The sequence below is a fragment of the Paramisgurnus dabryanus genome, chromosome 8, assembly GCF_030506205.2.
Source record: "Paramisgurnus dabryanus chromosome 8, PD_genome_1.1, whole genome shotgun sequence".
Classification (NCBI taxonomy): Eukaryota; Metazoa; Chordata; class Actinopteri; order Cypriniformes; family Cobitidae; genus Paramisgurnus; species Paramisgurnus dabryanus.
In genome coordinates this window covers 10,554,934-10,574,767 of record NC_133344.1, presented here as the reverse complement: position 1 = coordinate 10,574,767, position 19,834 = coordinate 10,554,934, and the positions used below count along the sequence as shown (strand labels likewise).

The 19,834-nt window shown below is 37.1% G+C and overlaps 1 protein-coding gene across 2 annotated transcripts; it reads left to right on the top strand.

Annotated features, from left to right (window-relative positions):
* Positions 1-1,261: 1,261 nt before the first annotated feature.
* LOC141282496 (protein NLRC3-like) lies at positions 1,262-19,817 on the top strand. 2 transcript variants are annotated; one of them, XM_073815535.1, is made up of 10 exons: positions 1,262-1,479; positions 1,792-1,874; positions 2,017-2,100; positions 2,172-3,893; positions 3,975-4,148; positions 4,662-4,835; positions 8,701-8,874; positions 13,367-13,540; positions 15,036-15,219; positions 19,354-19,817. In XM_073815535.1, the coding sequence occupies exons 2-9, from the start codon at positions 1,816-1,818 to the stop codon at positions 15,211-15,213; spliced, it is 2,739 nt and encodes a 912-aa protein (XP_073671636.1). In that variant the 5' UTR covers positions 1,262-1,479; positions 1,792-1,815; the 3' UTR covers positions 15,214-15,219; positions 19,354-19,817. The 2 variants fall into 2 exon arrangements, with proteins under 2 accessions (XP_073671636.1, XP_073671637.1); XM_073815536.1 differs by lacking the exon at positions 8,701-8,874.
* The last annotated feature ends 17 nt before the right edge of the window (positions 19,818-19,834 follow it).

Below are 19,834 nucleotides of genomic sequence, written 5' to 3'. Positions count from 1 at the left end.
TTTAACTTCGTGTAATGGGAATTTTTCGCCCGAGTTAAATATTTTCCACTTGGGCGAATACGCGTTTGAGGCGAATAACGCGTTTTTTCCGCAGCAAACGCGCCGCCCGTATCACGTCATTCTCATCTCCCCACTTGAGGACGCGTCTAATTGCGTCTTTGCATTGACTTTGTATGTGATCTACTTGCGCAAATCGTTGAACTCGCATCTGGTGTGAACCCACAGTTATAATACATCTTGTAAAAAGGCCATAATAGGTGCTCTTTAAAAGTGCCTCTCTGTGCATACACTTTTAACTGTGTGCACAAAAAATCGCTTGAATGTCAACATTTGCAAGGCTTTTTAATGATTAAAAAATTTAATGGGGGGGCAATAATTGTGGGCAAAAAAAATATATGTAGCCTATTTGAAAATACATATTAAATATAATAATGTGATCCTCCCACTTTCAAGTAAGTTTAATGAATGAAACATTGTACTTTTTTAATAATTTTTTTTAATTTTTAGAATAAAAGATAAAAGGAGAAACAATGCAGATTTTGCTCATATTTACCAAGGGGGCAATATTTTATTAAACAACTGTAAGTGCTTTGGTTTTTGTTGCTTTATTTATTTATTTATTCAGAATTAATTTAATAAAATAAGACTTGAATTCTGATGACTGTTATGATTGACATGTATTCTTATGTTACTGTTTTTAATTAATATATTCATTAATATATACATATATTGATGAAGATTTATGCTTTTGTAATAAAACAATGAACTTGCATAATAAAACTGACCCGAGTTCACTTGACCATTATTAATACTGGTCAAAGGGTTGCATTACAGTTGCATTAGTAGGACAGTGCCTCAAGATTATATGGAAAATTAAATGTCAAATCATTAATTTAATTTTATTTTTCAATTTGGTCGGAATGATGCTTCATCACGTTGAAAATGAAATAATTTTATTTAATGTTTAAATTTTTATTTTAGCATTTAATTTTCAAATTTGGGACATATTTTGCGATTTAATTTTAGCATTTATTTAATTAATTAATTAATTAATTAATTTAAAAAAAGACCAAAAATACCTTCCATATGATCCTTTAAAAAAAATCCGTACTGTAAGTATAGTGTTCTTAAAAATAAACATAGACATCTTTTAACATACGCCTTGACTGAAGTCACTTCACACTACAGCACAGGTGGTGGCGGTATTCACCAAAACGTTGATATGCGACCCGCTAATAAAATCCAAAGAAGAAAAAGAAGATGCAAAACAATAAACATATGATTCATAAATGTTGTGAGGGTTCAAGAAGCAGTACTTAAAATAACCCATCGCTGATAGTTGATTTATTTTATCGTTTAATTCTGTTTTAATATCAATAAGAGGAAAAAACGTTTAGATATTAATCTGGATACGTGATGGACAGCGGTTATGTTTATCTTTGATGGCTGGGGTAGAAGAAGTGGTGGAAACTGTTTAAGGTAATCCGGTAAAATGTTTACTTTATATAAAGTCTTGGCAGATAACTCTTATCAGTAACTAATCTAGCCGATTTTTTGGCCATTATCTGTATTTAACTATATCACCTATATACACGTAGACTACGTAGTAATATTTAAACAGTGTACAAGCTTAACGTTTCCGTGAGGTGATTTTTGATCTATGAAATGTATTTGAGTCAGACTAAGAGACACATTTGTGAAAGAGTTTAAAGTGTGAATGAAAAGATCGCACGCCATTTGAAATAGATAAATAAATGTTATTTAAATCCACATGTTTGTTGTGTGTTATAGCATCAGAAGTGATCAGAGTCGTCTATGAAGAGTGAGCGGTCAATGGATCCACCAATAGAAATGAGGAGATGGCCTGACCAAAAGTGATTATAATTAGACATTTTATATTGGGGTGTGTTTTGTTAAAATAATGGGAATTATTTGTAGGAATTTTATCTTTACATTTTAACACAGTGTTGTTCACATTACCCTCAGATCTCAGAAATGTATTTGATTCTCCTCCAGGTCAGTCGTAACCGAACCCATCTGTAAAAAGATGAAGTTTGAGCAGTCTGTGAATCGACCCCAATATTTGTATCCTGAATTCAGGTAAACTATAGACTTAAAAATCTTATTTGCTTTCTACATGTACTTCTCTAACTTCTGTTATCATTTCACAGCCGTAAAGTTAATAAAGTCCTGAACACATTTAAATCAAATCTGAGAGAGAAGTTTCAGTGTTTGTATCCAGGAACACCAAGGCAGAGAAACTTAACACTACTGAACGAGATCTACACAGAGCTCAACATCACAGAGATTAAAAGTGGAGAAGCAGAGGAGACACCAATCAAATGTAATGACATCTTTAAACCTTTACCTGAACAACACAAACACATCAGAAGTGTGCTGACAAAGGGAGTCGCTGGCATTGGAAAAACAGTCTCTGTACAGAAGTTCATTCTGGACTGGGCTGAAGAGAAAGAGAATCAGGACGTCCACCTCATATTTCCACTTCCTTTCAGAGAGATCAATTTGATGGAGGACAAAACACTCAGTCTTTTAGATCTTCTTCATCTTTTCTTCCCAGAGACAAAAGAAATGGAAATCTTCAGTGATAAATATAAAGTGTTGTTCATCTTTGATGGTTTAGATGAGTGTCGTCTGTCTCTGGATTTTCAGAGCAGTGTGAGTTTGTGTGATGTACGTAAATCAACCTCAGTGGACGTGATGCTGACAAACCTCATCAAGGGGAATCTGTGTCCCTCTGCTCGCATCTGGATCACCTCCAGACCAGCAGCAGCTGATCTCATCCCCTCTGAGTGTGTTGATCGAGTCACAGAGGTACAAGGCTTCAGTGATCCACAGAAGGAGGAATACTTCAGGAAGAGAATCAGTGATGAGACTCTGTCTGATCAAATCATCTCACACCTGAAGTCATCCAGGAGTCTCTACATCATGTGTCACATCCCAGTGTTCTCCTGGATTTCAGTGACTGTTCTAGAGAGAATATTGAGGGAAGCAAAGAGTCAAGAGATCCCCATGACTCTCACTCAAATGTACACACACTTCCTGTTCATTCAGACGAACATTAAATATCGGGACAACTTTAAGAAGAGCATGAAGGATAAAGACATGATCTATAAACTGTGTAAACTGGCTTATGAGCAGCTTGTGAAAGGCAATGTGATCTTTTGTAATAAAGACCTGAGAGAGTGTGGAATTTATGAATCAGAAGCATCAGTGTACTCAAGATTGTGTACTCAGATCTTCAGGGTGGAGTTTGTTTTGTGTCAGAGGAAAGTTTACAGCTTTGTTCATCTGAGCATTCAGGAACATCTAGCAGCTCTACATGTGCATCTCTCCTTTATGAACAACAACCTAAATGTGTTTGATCAAATTCAACCGATTCAACCACAACAGCTTTCAGTACATGATCTGTATCGGAGAGCTACAGATAAGGCTCTACAGAGTGAAAATGGACATCTGGATCTTTTTCTTTGTTTTCTTCTGGGTTTGTCGCTGGAGTCGAATCAGAATCTCCTACTAGGTCTGAGGATACAGACAGGACGCAGCTGTCATAACAATGTAATAACAATCAGTTACATCAAACAGAAGATCAGGGAGAATCCTTCACCCAAGAAATCCATCAATCTGCTTCAGTGTCTGAGTGAACTGGGTGATGTTTTACTAGTGAAGGAAATCCAACAATATCTGAAGTTAAGAATATTAGGTAAAGCCAAAATCTCTTCATCTCAGTGGTCAGCTTTGATTTTTATGTGGCTGACTTCAGAACGCGAGCAGAAGGAGTTTAACATTAATCATGTTGTTAAAAAAAAAAATTCTGAAGCACAGAAATTTCTTCAGAAGCTTCTGCCTGTGATTTGTGAATACAGATCAGTTCTGTAAGTATGAAGAATCACTTTACTCTTAACACATTATTAATGGTGTTGTTACAAACTAATGTGATTAGTTTTTTTCTACAGGTTGGGTTCTTGTAATATCACAGCTGAAAGTTGTGTTGCTTTGTCTTCAGCTCTGACATCAAACCCATCACATGTGACTTATCTGAATCTGTCTCAGAATAATCTTGGAGATTCAGGAGTGAAGCTGATCTCTGATGTACTGAAGAACCCTGAATGTAAAATGGAGAAACTAATGTAAGATGCCATGACATTATGTAAGGAATAATTGACTCCGGTCCTTTGAATTATTTGAAAATATTGCACACTCTGTTTTGCATCGTGCCACACATTACTACACATTACTTGGGTGTGCATTATTCAATTTTATATTCAGTTATTCCTTACATAATTCAAAGGATCATAGTCAAATATTACGTAGTGAAATCTAGTTTAAGTGTGATTGATTTTCACATAATTTGATCCTCAATAAGATGATACTGCAGATCTAATAATGATGACAGACAAGAAACTCTCACTTCACTTTTAACATCTATATCTGTTTACATTAAACACACTTAACACAGGCAGAACTTTATGAAAATAATGTTTTGAATTATATAAACTTCTATATGAATCTTTCTCTAATCATGTCCTGTAACGTGACAAAATAGACCAGACTTTGTCTGATGGTGCGTGACTCGAGTATTATATATGTAATGATCTTTAAAAATGACCTTGATCTGATCTGCGTGTCTTTGTTCCCTACAGATTGAATTCTTGTAATATCACAGATGATGGTTGTGCTGCTCTGACTTCAGCTCTGAGATCAAACCCATCACACCTGAGAGGGCTGAATCTGATTGAGAATAATCTTGGAGATTTAGGAATGGAGCATCTCTCTGATCTACTGGAGCATCCTGGCTGTAAACTGGAGAAACTCTGGTAAGATCATTTACACATGATGTGTTTCTTAGAGTGATATTGTCAAGTATCTTACAGGCTAGACTCCTAAAGATCAGACAGGGATCACAAACTGGGTGCGTACCACATAATCACAAAGAGCTCAAGACTGTATTATACTCCAGAGACCAGACTGCAAGATTGTAACTGACAGACAGGACCATAATCCAGAGAGAGAACCAGCAGAGAGAAATAAAGTCCGATCAACAATCCAGCAGGGTGAACGCCACATAAAAATCAAAACACTTTGACACCAAGAGCATCCAGAGTGAGTCAGAGCCAGTAGCCTCGTGAGCATTGCTCCTTCATACATAAATAACCGTATACATGCACTATTCAAACCAGGTGTGTTTGACCCCCAAAGCCTGCTTTGACTACTGTGATCGCACTCAAAAGGTGAGACGTCAGTTGCGCAACTCTCATAAAAACTTTCTGATGCACACGCAGAACAGTCATGTGAACGTCTGAGCAGCATCAGCAATTGATCGACTAAGCATTATTATAGGCATGAGAGTGTCATTGCATCCCAACGACTCAAAATAGAAGCCACAAACTTAAAGAGACATTCCACTTTTTTTGATAATATGCTAATTTTCCAGCTCCCCTAGAGTTAAACATTTGATTTTTACGTTTTGGAATCCATTTAGCCGATCTCTTGGTCTGGCGCTACCACTGTTAGCATAGTTTAGCACAATCCATTGAATCTGATTAGACCATTAGCATCGCGCTTAAAAATAACCAAAGAGTTTCAATATTTTTCTTATTTAAAACTTGACTCTGTGGTAACATTGTGTACTAAGACCGACAGAAAATAAAAAGCTGTGATTTTCTAGGCAGATATGGTTAGGAACTAAACTCTCATTCTGGTGTAATAATCAAGGACTTTGCTGATGTAACATGGCTGCAGGAGGCATAGTGATATTTAGGGATGCTCCGATCGATCGGCCGCCGATCGGTATCGGCCGATAACGTCATTAAATGACTCGATCGGTCCTCGCTAAATTTGCCGATCTCCTAAACCGATCTTTCTGTTTACCTTTGTCAACATAGGGCTCCTGAATGCGGCTGCAGTTAGAGACCATTTTTACGCAATGCGAGCATTTTTATAACCCATCGCTCATGTGTGACATGCAGATTTGCATTTCTCTCTTTGCGTTTGCAGAGATAAGCGTATTTTCTATGAGGACGCGATCTGATCAACAGCGCGACGCGTCTTCACATCCCCATTAAACAGCGTATACAACACACATCTATCGCGGATAATTGCATCCTCATGCCAAAAGTTTATTATTTGCATGCGTTTTAAAGTTTGAGCGTTTAAACTTTCATTTTCCTCACAGCTGCTCTCGTCCGCGTACATCCGGCGCATGGACACACAGAAGCCTCAGTCATCAGTGCACGTGAACAGAGTGATCTCTCTCACGTCTTAAAGCTACAGTATCCTAATAGACCTTTTACGCACTTCCGCATTTTTCGACTGGAAATACGTCAACAAAGTGTATGGCAACTTCCTGTTATCGTAGCGGCAGATACGAAAAATAGCAGAGTCAACGAGTCGCCGTTTCTGTAGTGTTCAAGGCTGTTCGTCTTCCAACCAGAAACAGCCCTACCTTTATAATAGTTTATAATAGTAACAGTAAGTGAAAAAAAGTGCCGCAGCAAGAAGAGTGAACACGCAAGAACAGGAAACTTTTGCCAACCGGCATTCTGTCTATATTAAAACCTCCAGTTTGTGAGACTCCTCACTCTCTCTCATTGACCTGAAGCATCTACCTCTCACTACTACCTGTCCCTGTAGTATATTTGTTACTTAAACCGCATGTAGCAAGGAAACATTGCATGTTATCTCATATAGAAATACACAACTTTGCAGCAGACTGCTAGTAACATTTACCTAGTACAGCAGCTACACCAAATTACTGGTTGTTATGTTAACCTCATGTCATCTCACTTAAACATAACTTACACACGACATATTCACTGCGATGTGTTAAATCTTATATTACAAATTCACAACCCCTAGATTTACAATTAACGTAAACGGAGTTATAGCCGGTTTTGTAGCTAAAGCTTACCTTGATAATTGTGGATAAACTCCGCGCGGAAGAATTTATATCCCTTATCCAGTTTGTTTCCTTTAGTGGACGAATGTATACCCACACTCTTCACCACATCGGCGCTGGTGAACTTCGGTAGACAAGTTAGGAAAGTCGGAAACACTCTAGCTGCCATTTCTCCACCAACAACAAAGCTTATACCGGAATTGCGTTTACGCGTTGTTTACGTATTTCCGGTTTTTGCGTAAATGGTCTATTCATCTCTCAATAAAATCACTTTCTGCTCTTCACTAAAGAACTGGTATTCTTCATACGAATGCGTGTATGTTTAATTCATACAGTTTAGACTGTGAAATGTTTTATTTTTATCGCTTTTAACAGACATAAGACTTTTTAAAGGCATATTAAATTTCTCTTTGCAGAAGAAATATTTGTTGTGCTAATTTTTTGATTCTCTATTAAAACAATAATAAACCTAATTACTGCAAGTAATACAACAAAGGCAACATCTGTGTTATTACTTTATCTAGAAAAAATGTTAACAGTAACAGTCATCAAAAAGCTTGCATATCAGCTTGAAAAATCGGTATCGGCATTGGTATCGGCCGATCACGAAGACAACAAATCGGTGATCGGTATCGGCCTGCAAAAACCCTGATCGGAGCATCCCTAGTGATATTACGCACTGCCCGAAAATAGTTGCCTTGGTTACTTTCAATAGCAGGGGACTATTTTCGGATACTGCCTACCAGCGGTCTGCGCGTGTGTTTGCACGTCGATGCGAACGAGGGCGCAAAAGTATAAATGAAAACCGACGCGGAACCTATGCCGTCGCGGCTACGCCGTAGGACATACGCACAACTATAATGAGCCCTTTAGGCGTAGCTATGCTAAAAGTGGTAGCGCCAGACCCAGAGATCAGCTGAATGGATTCCAAAATGGTAAGAAATCAAATGTTTAACTCTAGGTGAGCTGGAAAATGAGCATATTTAAAAAAAAAGTGGAATGTCCCTTTAACATTACGATTGATTTTAGTGTTGAACAAAAGATTTACTTCCTGTTTTTTTTTTCAAAACAATTGCATATTACAGGTCTTGTTTTTCTTGATCCCATTTTTCAAACTTTAGTTAGTGTGTAATGTTGCTGTTAGAGCAAAAATAATATCTGCAAGACGATAAAGTTTACTACCAGGTGATATTTTTTCTTAAACAGAAGTCCCCTTTTAACGCCTACAGCGAATGGCCGGTTTGGACTACAGCCTTCTACTTTCCTATTGAATGACGTCAACATAAGAGTTTTTGACTAATCTCTGCCCACAGAAATACGTCAGTTGCCAACTAAGATCAAACGGATCAGCTAAACTAAGCTGCTGGTCGAATCACAACACACTAAACAAACTACACAATCAGAACTCATTACGTATTTCTGAAGGAGGGACTTCATAGAACAAGGGAGACATAAGCCTGTTATGAGGACAGTGAAAACAGAGCTATAGAGATAAGTAATTTGTGTAAAAGTACCGTATTTTTTTTTACACGTAAAACATGAACGCGATATATTGTGCCCTTGTAAACACAATCAAAGCTTGAAAAACACAGGAAGAACGAGACCTTTAATGATGAAAGCGTGCTCGGGCACAGATCGATGAGGAGTGCAAGCCAGTGGGGGAGTGGTACAGTCGTGCTCGGGCACAGTTCAAGGCAACCAGGCCTAATATGAGTGCAAATCCATTTTGATCTGATGTGTGTTGTGATCTGAGGGACTAAAGTGTGTGTCATTGTTCTCTACAGGTTGAGGGGTTGTAATATTACAGATGAAGGTTGTGTTGCTCTGTCTTCAGCTTTGACATCAAACCCATCACACCTGAGAGAACTGAATCTGACTAATAATACATTTGGAGATTTAGGAGTGAAGCTGTTGTCTGCTGTACTGGAGAATCCTCAGTGTAAACTGCAGATACTGAAGTAAGGTCATTTTTCTGTAGGCACACATGATGTGGTTCTCAAAGACTTTATATAACTGTCAATCAGAGAGACATTTAACAAACATCCAGTTAAATGCCTTTACTTGGTTAAAGAGCACCTGCTGTGGTGAAAATAAGCACATTTTTGTAATATTTTGGTCTTCCAGAGTACATATATGTGATTAAAACTTAAATTAATGCCTTATTATTCTTACAAGTTGCCTATGTGCTGCACCGATTTTGTCTCGTCAATTAAAACACTCGGATTTAGAACCCATCTCTTTAAAACCCGCCTCCCCAAATGTCCAGATTGGTCAGATTGCTTAATCTACTGTTAGAGGTCAACTGTGTTCAGTGCGTGTTGGAAATGTTGGGCCCTCACTGTGGTATCAATATTGCCTTACCAGTTTGAACCCGATCGAGAGAGTTCAGAGGCGCAGACAACTGTTACCAAAACAACTCAAGCAAGCGTGCACGGCCTAAAAAGGGCATAAAAAATTATTACACCAAATAACAATTAAATGTATTATTTCACAGAATTTAAATGCAATTATTTATTAAATAAAGCACCTGTGTTTAACTCTTTCCCTGCCATTGACATCGTCAATTAAGAAAAAAACACTTCCCTGCCAGTGAGGAGTTTTTACAGCAATCTATATTTCCGCTATTAACTCTTTCCCCCCCATTGACGAGATATCTCGTCAATTAAGAGAAAACGCTTCCCCGCCAATGACGAGATTTTCCGACTTTCCGCAATACCGCTATTATCCACCAGGTGGCGCCCTTCCGCAACTTTTTAAAACGGAAGTATTGCCCTATGGCAAGCTGCTGCATGTCCGTGTCTGTTTTAAAGATCGCTCTGAATCGGATCTCTATGAAAAGTCCGTCACAAAAATGGAATTATCTCTGCTTTTTGCTCAAAATATGGTGTTTTTGCAGAAACCTACCCATATTCAAAAGCTGATTGCAAAAGAACCACTGAAGGTAGGATGAAACGGTTTTTTTTTGTTTGAAAGCAGAGGGTCTGTTCTTTCATTTGGTATATTGTATGTTTATATATTTAAAGAAGAACATTTTCTGGAAGGCATTAAACTTTGGTGAAAATCATGAAAAACGCTGGCGCTGGCTGGCAACTTTTAAAAAAAACGCTGGCGGTGAAAGAGTTAACCACTAGTTGGCGCTCTTAGCCAACTTATAAAACACTAAAGCATTCACTCAGTTTAAAACGGTTAAAACTCAATGTATGTTTTGCCCTCTGCTTTCAACCAAAAAAAAAACATTCATCCTACCTTCATTAGTTCTCTTTTTATCACCTCTCAAATATGGAGAAGGTTTCTTCAAAAAAAAAAAATTTGAGCAAAAAGCTGAGATAATTGCATTTTTGTGAAAGACTTCTGATAGAAATCTGATTCCGAGCGATGATCAAAACATACACCAGTGTTTCCCACAGGATTTTGAGAGACTTGTGGCGGTGATGACGTCACATTCTAATTAGCATATATGTGACGTCATCACGTGTTTGCGTTTGATCCGGTTTGAGTGTTGGCACCTGAAATATGTTTCACTTCTACTCTTTGATCTGTCACGTTATATTGTATTTTAACACAACTGATTGCTATTATTTACATATTATCAGTTCTGTTGTCAGACATAAAATGAGCAGACTATAGCCCTATTCGGATGGGATTAGTTTTACGGTTGTAGATGGCGTAATGTAATTTTACCACAGGACGTCTGTAATATTGATGGTCAATTCGGACGGGATTAAAAATCTCAGTTAAACATTCAGAAATGGGAGGGGTAACTCGATTGCGCAGCAGGTCACCTCTCTCCTCGTCATGTGCACGTTGCTTCTTGATATCAACATGACACAGACGAGAAAAACTCGAAACACTGTTTAATTTCAGTTTGGGGAGAACGTCAGTTTCAGGAACAGTTCTGTGCCTCTGAGAAGTGAATTTGACTTTTTAAAGTTTGTGTCGTGTTATTCAGGAACTGACTTGGCACTGACTTGTTTTTTCGCCTAGAATACAAGTAAATGCTTAAGCGCTTTTATATTTGAAAGAAACACGCAAAATAACAGGAAATTACGAAACGTACGTGTATGTTTACAGCTGGTATATAAATCACCATACATTTACATTGAAGTCTTACTGGTGTTGCTCTTCTCATCAATGTCTTGTTATGAGCCCCTTTTTATTTAAATGCGAGTTTTATTGTCGCATATAGCGCAGACAATTGGGTGCAAATTCAGAAATATGAGAGAATACACAGTAACTGCACAAAGTTACTACAAAACATGTGCGCAGGCATATCGCATTATAGAGAGGGAGAGAACAGGTGTGTGTGTGTGGGAAACACTAATGCTAACCTTTCGTCAAGTCATCGCCGTCTTCTCTGTCAGTAAAATCTGTGACCATTTTTTACACCCTAGTTAGTGTGTAATGTTGCGATAATAGCATAAATAATACCTGTAAAATGATAAAGCTCAAAGTTCACTGCCAGGCGATATATTTTCTTCAATAGAATTCCTCTTTAAAAGCCTACAACAAATGGCCAGTTTGGACTACAGCCCTCTATTTCCTGCTTTAATGACGTCAGTAAAACAGTTTGTTGACTAAACCCCGCCCACAGGAATACGTCAGTCACCAGCTTTGGCTCAAACGGCTCTGCTAAGCTAAGCTGCTATCGAATCACAGCACACTAAACAAACTACACAATCAGAACTCGATACGTATTTCTGAAGGAGGGACTTCACCTTACAAGGAAGACATCAGCCTGTTTTGAGGACAGTGAAAACAGCACTATACAAATATGTAAATTGTGTGAAAAATACCGCGTTTTTTTACACGTGAAACATGAATACATGTTATATTGCCCTCTATAAACACAATCAAAGCTTCAAAATCACAGACAGAACTGGAGCTTTAATTGATGAGTTAAAGCAGTCCTTGTGAAAATGCCAAGAGCATATTCAACTTCTGACTGTACTGTGCCGGAATTGTATTGAACATAAATTCTAACAACAGGTTTTTGATTTCCTCTGCCTTAGGAAGGCCATAAAGTATTGTTTTGATCTCGCATCTAAAAAACAGTGTTGACCCAACAATTTTAACCCGCTTAAAAGCCCAACAACAGTTTGCAAAAACACTTGAGACAGTTTGTATCTGTATGACTCCGGCAACCCTCAGCCAGCAACTTATTCATGTGTTGTCGTCTTGGTTTTAGTGGCGGTTTTATATACACATTTTTAACACATCTTTTGTTCAAATTTTTATTCATAATCTTGAAGTTCTTACAACTGCCACAAAACTTTTTTATGTTTTTTTTATTATATTGTTTAGGGGTGCACCGAAATTTCGGTCACCGAAAATTTCGTCCGAAAATGGCATTATCGGTTTCGGGCCGAAATAAAAAATCCAGCCGAAAATGAATGTCAACCGCTCCCCTCCCATCTGTGCGCTAGCGCTTGGGTTTCACTCACGGTGATCAGTCGTCTCCCACCCCTCCCCTTCGTGCTCAAGCAGGTTTCACTCATGGTCGAGCTGTTTGCACGCGTCTGCAAAGATTAAGCATGTGTTGATGTGTAAACTTTAGAGAGAGTTGCGCTAATGTGTCTCATACTGTAATCCATTAACATACATTTGGCGAATAAAGCAATGAAAAACAACGTAACGTTTTTATGTGGAGCGACTGTTGCGCTGTTTGGGATTCACCCTCGGTCTCTGTACGTGCACGTGTTTAAGTGCCCTCGGTAGTGCACATACGACAGAAACGCGCAAACATAAAATCTTGCTGTTATTGACAGGGCACATATAAACAAAATTCTCTCCACAGTATTCTTTTTCTAATAAAAACATTTGTTTATGTCTTAAGTGTATGTATAGATTACAGTCAGATTAACCTACTTAAGTCTGTGTCATTAATGTTGATCAAACAACCCATGACAAAGAGACAAATAGCTCTAAAAATAATAATATATTTAATTTATTGTGTTATGATTAATTTTATTTGATTTCTGTACCTAATGCTAATTTCAGACCTTATTATTGTACAACTTTGTTCTCTTTTATAAATGTTTGCAATTTCTTTATTGTTTATTAGATTTTTCCCACCTGCTTTTAGCTGATCCGAAAAATAATCTGATCTGTGCCTCAAAAACTGTAATGTGTTCCGAACTGTGAGTTTTTTTATCCGTCACACACCCCTAGTAAAGTTAGTACACAGTGATAGCCATAAATGCAATTGTACTAATAAATTGCATAATAATTTATTTAGGTGTTTTCGGTTTTTCGGCCTTGGTTTCCTTTTTTCGGTTTCGGCCAAGAATTTTCATTTCGGTGCATCCCTAAATATTGTTTTTATATCAAACATGGTAGTTGTGGCATTAGATAATAAAACATAATGTGATTAAATCAGGATTTAATGGAAATTCATGACACACTGCTTAAACATCCCCACACTAACAGTGTTTCTATCATTGTTTTCTGCAGGTTGAGTGGTTGTAATATCACGGACGAAGGTTGTGCTGCTCTGTCTTCAGCTCTGAGATCAAACCCATCACACCTGAGAGATCTGAGTCTGTCTTTGAATAATCTCGGAGATTTAGCAGTGAAGCTGCTCTCTGATGTACTGAAGTATCCTCAATGTAAACTGGAGCTATTGTGGTAAAATCATCTCTAATAATCATTCTCAGATAGACATTATCCATTATCAGAGTGACTTAACCACTGAACTACAAGATGATGCTAATTTTTAATAACCTATAAAGACTGTGCCACTGCTAATGTTGTGCTTAACAACATATGAAGAATAACTTCATTGTAGGGCTGCAACAACTAATATTTAATAATAGTCTATAAAATATGATGATGAAAATTAAGGATGTGCGCGACTTGTCGAATATTTGATCTGCAATAATTATTCAAGAAGAAAAACATTTATTTGAACAGGGTTTTTTAAGTGTCACAGCAGGGTTAAAGGTGCAAAAGAGGATGTTTTTCGCCTACTGAGAATCCAAAAACGGTTACTGAGCGCATGCGTAAGAACAGCCTCCCTCATTCACAGCTCATTTCTGTGTGAAAAATTCTGTGTGCACAAATATTTTAACGAGTGTTTGTTTACCACCGGCATATGCTGTGTCGCGTCAGTGGATTCATTATGTGAAATGATATGATAATAAACACATAAGACGTTAAAACGTTAGATCAGTCGACGCTAACTTACTCCCATTTCAACTAGCATGTAGCAGACTGGTCACTGCCTTACAACTACAGTACAATACAATGTCAATATACCTGAATAACAGTACAACAATAATTATTCCACAAAGAAAGAATAATCACTGTTACCTGTTGAGAAGAATTTTTGCGAACTGCGTGTCTGTCTTGACACCTCTCTGTTCCTTCATTGCTCTCCAGCGTTTAAATGTTTCTCCATTAACGACTGGTTACATTAAGTTACGTTCTTCTGACAATTTTCTCCTATTCCCAGCGGCTTTAAAAAAGTATTTCTTTGCGTCCTACTTCGGGTTTTTTCTCTTCCATGGTGCAAATTCGAGGAGGAAAGCAGGATCGACAATGAAAACAAACCGAAACTTAAGACAGAGTTTCATGCGCTATGCGCATGCGTCACCTGTGTAAAGTTACTGGAGCGCGCATGTCTCTCACAAGGATCTTAATGGCAGTGATTGACAAGCCAGAGGGCCAATGATGATTGCGATGACCGCATGAGCAATTGGCTGATGTTTTTAAGGCCCTGTCTTGTGCACAGATGACGTATATTAATATTATAACTTACAGTGCACCTAACATGTACAAAATGTTGTGCAGCATGTTTACTAATAACATAAGCAGGGGAATTTTGACACTTTATTAGCAATAATTTTCATTTATGCATTTGGCAGACGCTTTTATCCAAAGTGTCTTACAGTGCATTACAAGGTATCAGCATGTGTGTTCCCCGATTTTGAACTCATGACATTTCACGCTGCTAATGCAATGCTATACCACTAACATATTCAGGAGCACAAGAAAAAATTTTATTAGTTAAGAAATGTTATGCCTTACAATAAAGAACAAAAAAGTGCACAGATGAATGGATAAATAAATGAAACACTCTTTTAAATGAGAGAGTGACATGTGTTTTTATTGTTCCCTACAGGTTGTGTGATTGTAATATCACAGATGAAGGTTGTGTTGCTCTGACTTTAGCTCTGAGATCAAACCCATCACACCTGAGAGAATTGTATCTGACTGGAAATCATCTGGGAGCTTTAGGAATGAAGCTGATCTCTGATATGGCAAATGATCCAAATTACAAACTGAACAAAGTACGATGAGCAAAGGTTTGTATTTATCAGTTATAATTTATCATTTTACTGTCATCGATTGATGTCAAGTTAATATCTTTTGATAGGATAATATGAAGTAAATATACTTTAACAGTGTAGTCTCTGTAGGATTTTCTGCTTTAAGCTGTATTTTATCTGGCCCAGATTTACTTTAATGTAATTATGCAGAGTACAAACGCTAATGAGTGCAGTTAGCATATAGTGTTATTATGCTAAAGCGCTCTTTGACAATTATCTGTGTATGTACATAAAAAAGTTATAAATTACAGTGTATGCAGAGGCCATTAGCATCGTGCTCCAAAAATGACCAAAGAGTTTCAATATTTTTTCTATTTAAAACTTAACTCTTCTGTAGTTACATCGTGTACTAAGACAGACAGAAAATGAAAAGTTGTGATTTTCTAGGCAGATATGGCTAGCACTATACTCTCATTCTGGCGTAATAATCAAGGACTTTGCTGCCGTAACATGGCTGCAGCAGTCGCAATGATATTACGCAGCACCTGAATATTGTCCCCTTGGTAACTTTCAATAGCAGGGGATTATTTTTGGGCACTGCGTATATCATTGCAGCAGCAAAGTCCTTGATTATTACGCTGTAATGAGATTAAAGTTCCTAGCCTTATCACCATGGCAGTATTTTCACACTTTATTTCTGAAGATTGTAAACAGGCATGCACTTGGTAGGACATTCAGAGTAAAAGGACGTGACAATCCATGGTTCTCACATGAATTATCTGAACTCCTTCATGAAAGGAATTTGGCTTGGGCCATAGCGAGGAAATCAGATACAGAAAGAGATTGGGTAGCGTTTAGAACTTTGAGAAATAAATGTACAGCTCTTATACGTTGATCAAAATATCGGAATATTATTTAAATGAAACTTCACAAAATCTTAAAAACCCTGTTAAATTTTGGAAGACCATCAAATCACTTTCACCCTCCACTTTATATAATTATTTTCCTGATCAAATTTTGCTGGCCCATTAGCCTATATTTTTAATTTATCATTGGATCAGAATTTCATTCCTGATGTCTGGAAATCTGCCTTAGTTGTTCCCCTGTTGAAAGGTGGAGATCCAACCACCTTAAATAATTATTGACCGATTTCCAAGCTATCGGTGATAGTCAAAATTTTAGAATCTATTGTCAGTGAACAGCTGAAGGAATTTTTATCTAGAAATAGTATTCTTTTCAGGTATCAGTCCGGGTTTAGGGATGCACCGATAGGATTTTTTTGGGCCGATACCGATTTAAGCAGACAACTTATGGCCGATACCGATGCCGATACCGATATTAAACACTTTTAGCCTACAATATTATACAGTTTGTCTATTAGCTAGTTTATTTCTTGGATCTAATTAACATTCAACTGACCAACATAATAAGAGGCACAAATTAAGCTAAAACAAATATAATAAGACAACATGACAACCTTCAAAGGTGGTTTTTGCTATTCAGCATTTCTTTTATTAACAACATTAACTAATTTTTTTTACATATATATTTGATTTCTTTAATAAACATAAATAATGCCAGTGCTATTGCTTTAAACAGAGTATAAATATTGCTACTTCAAAAAAGTTGGACTTCTTGCCCCACTAAAGTGCAGTCTGTTTCTTTTATTGTCCAAGACATTTGAGCCAGCTCAACAAAGGTTTTCTGTCGGTGCTTAAGTATAGTGCACACTAGGGCTGGACCAGAATGTTTGAATATTCGTTCCGTTGGTTGACATTCAATTTTCAGTTTTGAGATTCGAATATATATAAATATTTCACAGCGTTAATGCAGAGCTTTTGCCAAGCAGGAAGTGCGCTTCACGCTCCCGCTCTATAGGTGGCGCAGAGAGACCAACATCCATAGCAAACAGCCATCAAACTCCACCAGTAGAAGAGATCGCCTCGGCTCGAACGGAAAGCGCGCTTCCTGCTTTGGCATTCACGCTAATAGTGTTGTAAATAACGTTCAGTTTCTTGCAAAAACTGATTGATTTCCTTCACAAGACATCAATATGTCACACGGAGTTATGGGGGATTACTTTTGTATTAGATATACATGTTTAAAGTGGCGGATCGGTTGACTTGCATGACGGAGCACTGGGGTTTCTGCAAAATATCTTCTTTATTGTTCTACTGATGAAAAACGTATTGGATGGTGTAAGTGTTAGTAAATAAACTTGATTTTGAAAGTATGCTACCGTTTTATTACAGTTTGTTGAACTTCATTCATTCGTTCATTTATTTACGTTGTTTTATTTAAATGGCCTAAGTTACCCTTTACGTTATCAGTAATTACTATGCTTCTAATTTCTGATACGGGAGTGTTTGTTTGTTAGAAAAATGTTAGGCTAACGTTACCTTATTAAAAGTATTGCTTGTGTTTTGTTTCACTAATGCTGTTCTCGCAGCACGCGTGACAGGCACGCCGCTACATACGCACACAGATTCCTGCCTTTATTAAAGAGAAAAATATGTTCAGCCCCTCCTTCCGAAGCTTTGAATATTTGATTTGATTTCTACTAGAGCTTTGAAGCTCAAAGAATTGTATTCGGAACAGCCCTAGTGCACACCCAAACATTAAATCATTTTAATTGAACAACAGACATGCAATTCATTGACTTTATGCAGTTAATTAATAAACAATCGGTATCGGCCTTTCTCGTGCTATTGCCGATATGCCGATGGTTTCAAATTCATCAAAAATCGGCCGATAAATATCGGCGGCCGATGCATCTGTGCATCACTAGAATCATAGCACGGTAACTGCCACTGCCACGGTGTTTATTGATTTAGCTAAAGCTTTTGACACTGTCAATCATGGTATTCTTTTATTGCGTTTACATAGTATCGGCCTTTCTGAAACTGCATTAGGCTGGATTAGGAACAACTTTAAGAATAGGTGTCAAAGGGTGCAAATTAAGGGGTTTCTCTCTGACAAGCTTATTATTGAATCTGGTGTGCCACAGGGGTCCATTTTGGGTCCCCTGCTATTTACATTATATATAAACGATCTTGGCGATAATTTATCAGATGCAAACATTCATTTGTATGCCGATGACACCATAATTTATTGCTCTGCACCCTCCATTAATAGTTGCATCTTAAAGTTGCAGGAAGCATTTGCAATAGTTCAGCATAACCTTGTCTCTTTAAAGTTAGTCCTGAATGATAAGAAAACAAAATACATGGTCTTCTCAAGGAAAAATAAGTGTGTATCATCTCTTTATACTCTACAAGGTAATTCTATAGAGCTAGTTTCCTCTTATAAATATCTAGGTTTTGTGTTGGAAGAGGATTTATCATTTAAGTTACATTTGTTGTCTAAGTTAAGGTTACAACTGGGGTTTTACTTTCGAAATAGTGCTTGTTTTTCTCAGTCGGCAAAGAGAAAGTTGGTGGAAGCTACCTTCTTACCAGTCTTAGATTATGGAGATGTTTTTTATAGAAGTACCGCTAAGGCTCTTTTACAATCATTGGACTCTGTTGATCATTCTGCTTTAAGATTTATAACTCGTACCAATCATTATACTCATCACTGTGCATTGTATGAAATTGTAGGTTGGCCTTCGCTTCACTTGAGAAGATACAAGCATTGGCTTATATTTGTGTATAAGGCCATAGTTGGCCAGCTACATGAATAGGCTACTAACTGTCAGTAGTCAAGGGTATAATCTGCGTTCAAGTAAATATTTTCTTTTAAATGTTCCTTTAATGAAGACATAGTTTGGAAAAACTGCTTTTACTTATAGTGCATCAAGGTCATTGAAACTGAATGTATTTATCTCTATGAATGAGTTTAAGCTGTATCTTAACCGAACATTCCACACTGTCTGCACTTGTTCTTAATCTTATTTATTGTTGGGAATATTGTATGTACTAAATCTTTTTTTATGTTGTCTATTGTGTGCTGCTACCTTGGTCAGGGCTCACTTGTAAATGAGATATTTATCTCAATGTGATTTTATTCCCTGGTTAAATAAAGGTATTATAAAAAAATAATAATAACCATACACCTTCATATGACTGTGTGACATTAAGTGAAATAAAAAAGCAGAGCAGAAAAATGATGCATTATAATGTTAATAAATACTTGTGAACAGATATAAGAACAGGTTGTTTGTTTTAACAGCTTTTCATCGTTGGCTGAAACTTCTGCTGTTGAAGTAACAGAGGAAGAGACACAAGCAACAGAGACTTGAAGATATCCTTGTGTGTGACATAACAGTTATAAACATTACTGTTAATTCTCTTACAGTCCTTCACCTGTGTGTGATCTGTGTTTAGGACAGAGTTTCTCAAATGGGTTTGTGTTAATGAGGAAACTTTTTGAGATTGTTTATAAAAGTACAAATGCTAAAATAAATACAAAAGTACACAATGTGTCCATGTATATGTTTTACAGAGATGTATAAGATTAGCATAAGATTTTTTTATTAAAAAATTGTACTCTCAGCAAATAAAAACAAATGTGTAAGTTTCCAGTAGATATCAGTTTCCCTTAGCTGTTATTTTCTATTTCCCTGTTTGTGCCAGTTTTATTTTCTCTTTACCTATAAATGAACCCCTCAAAATAAAGATAGGACTTTGAGTGAACTACACTGTCTGTGTTT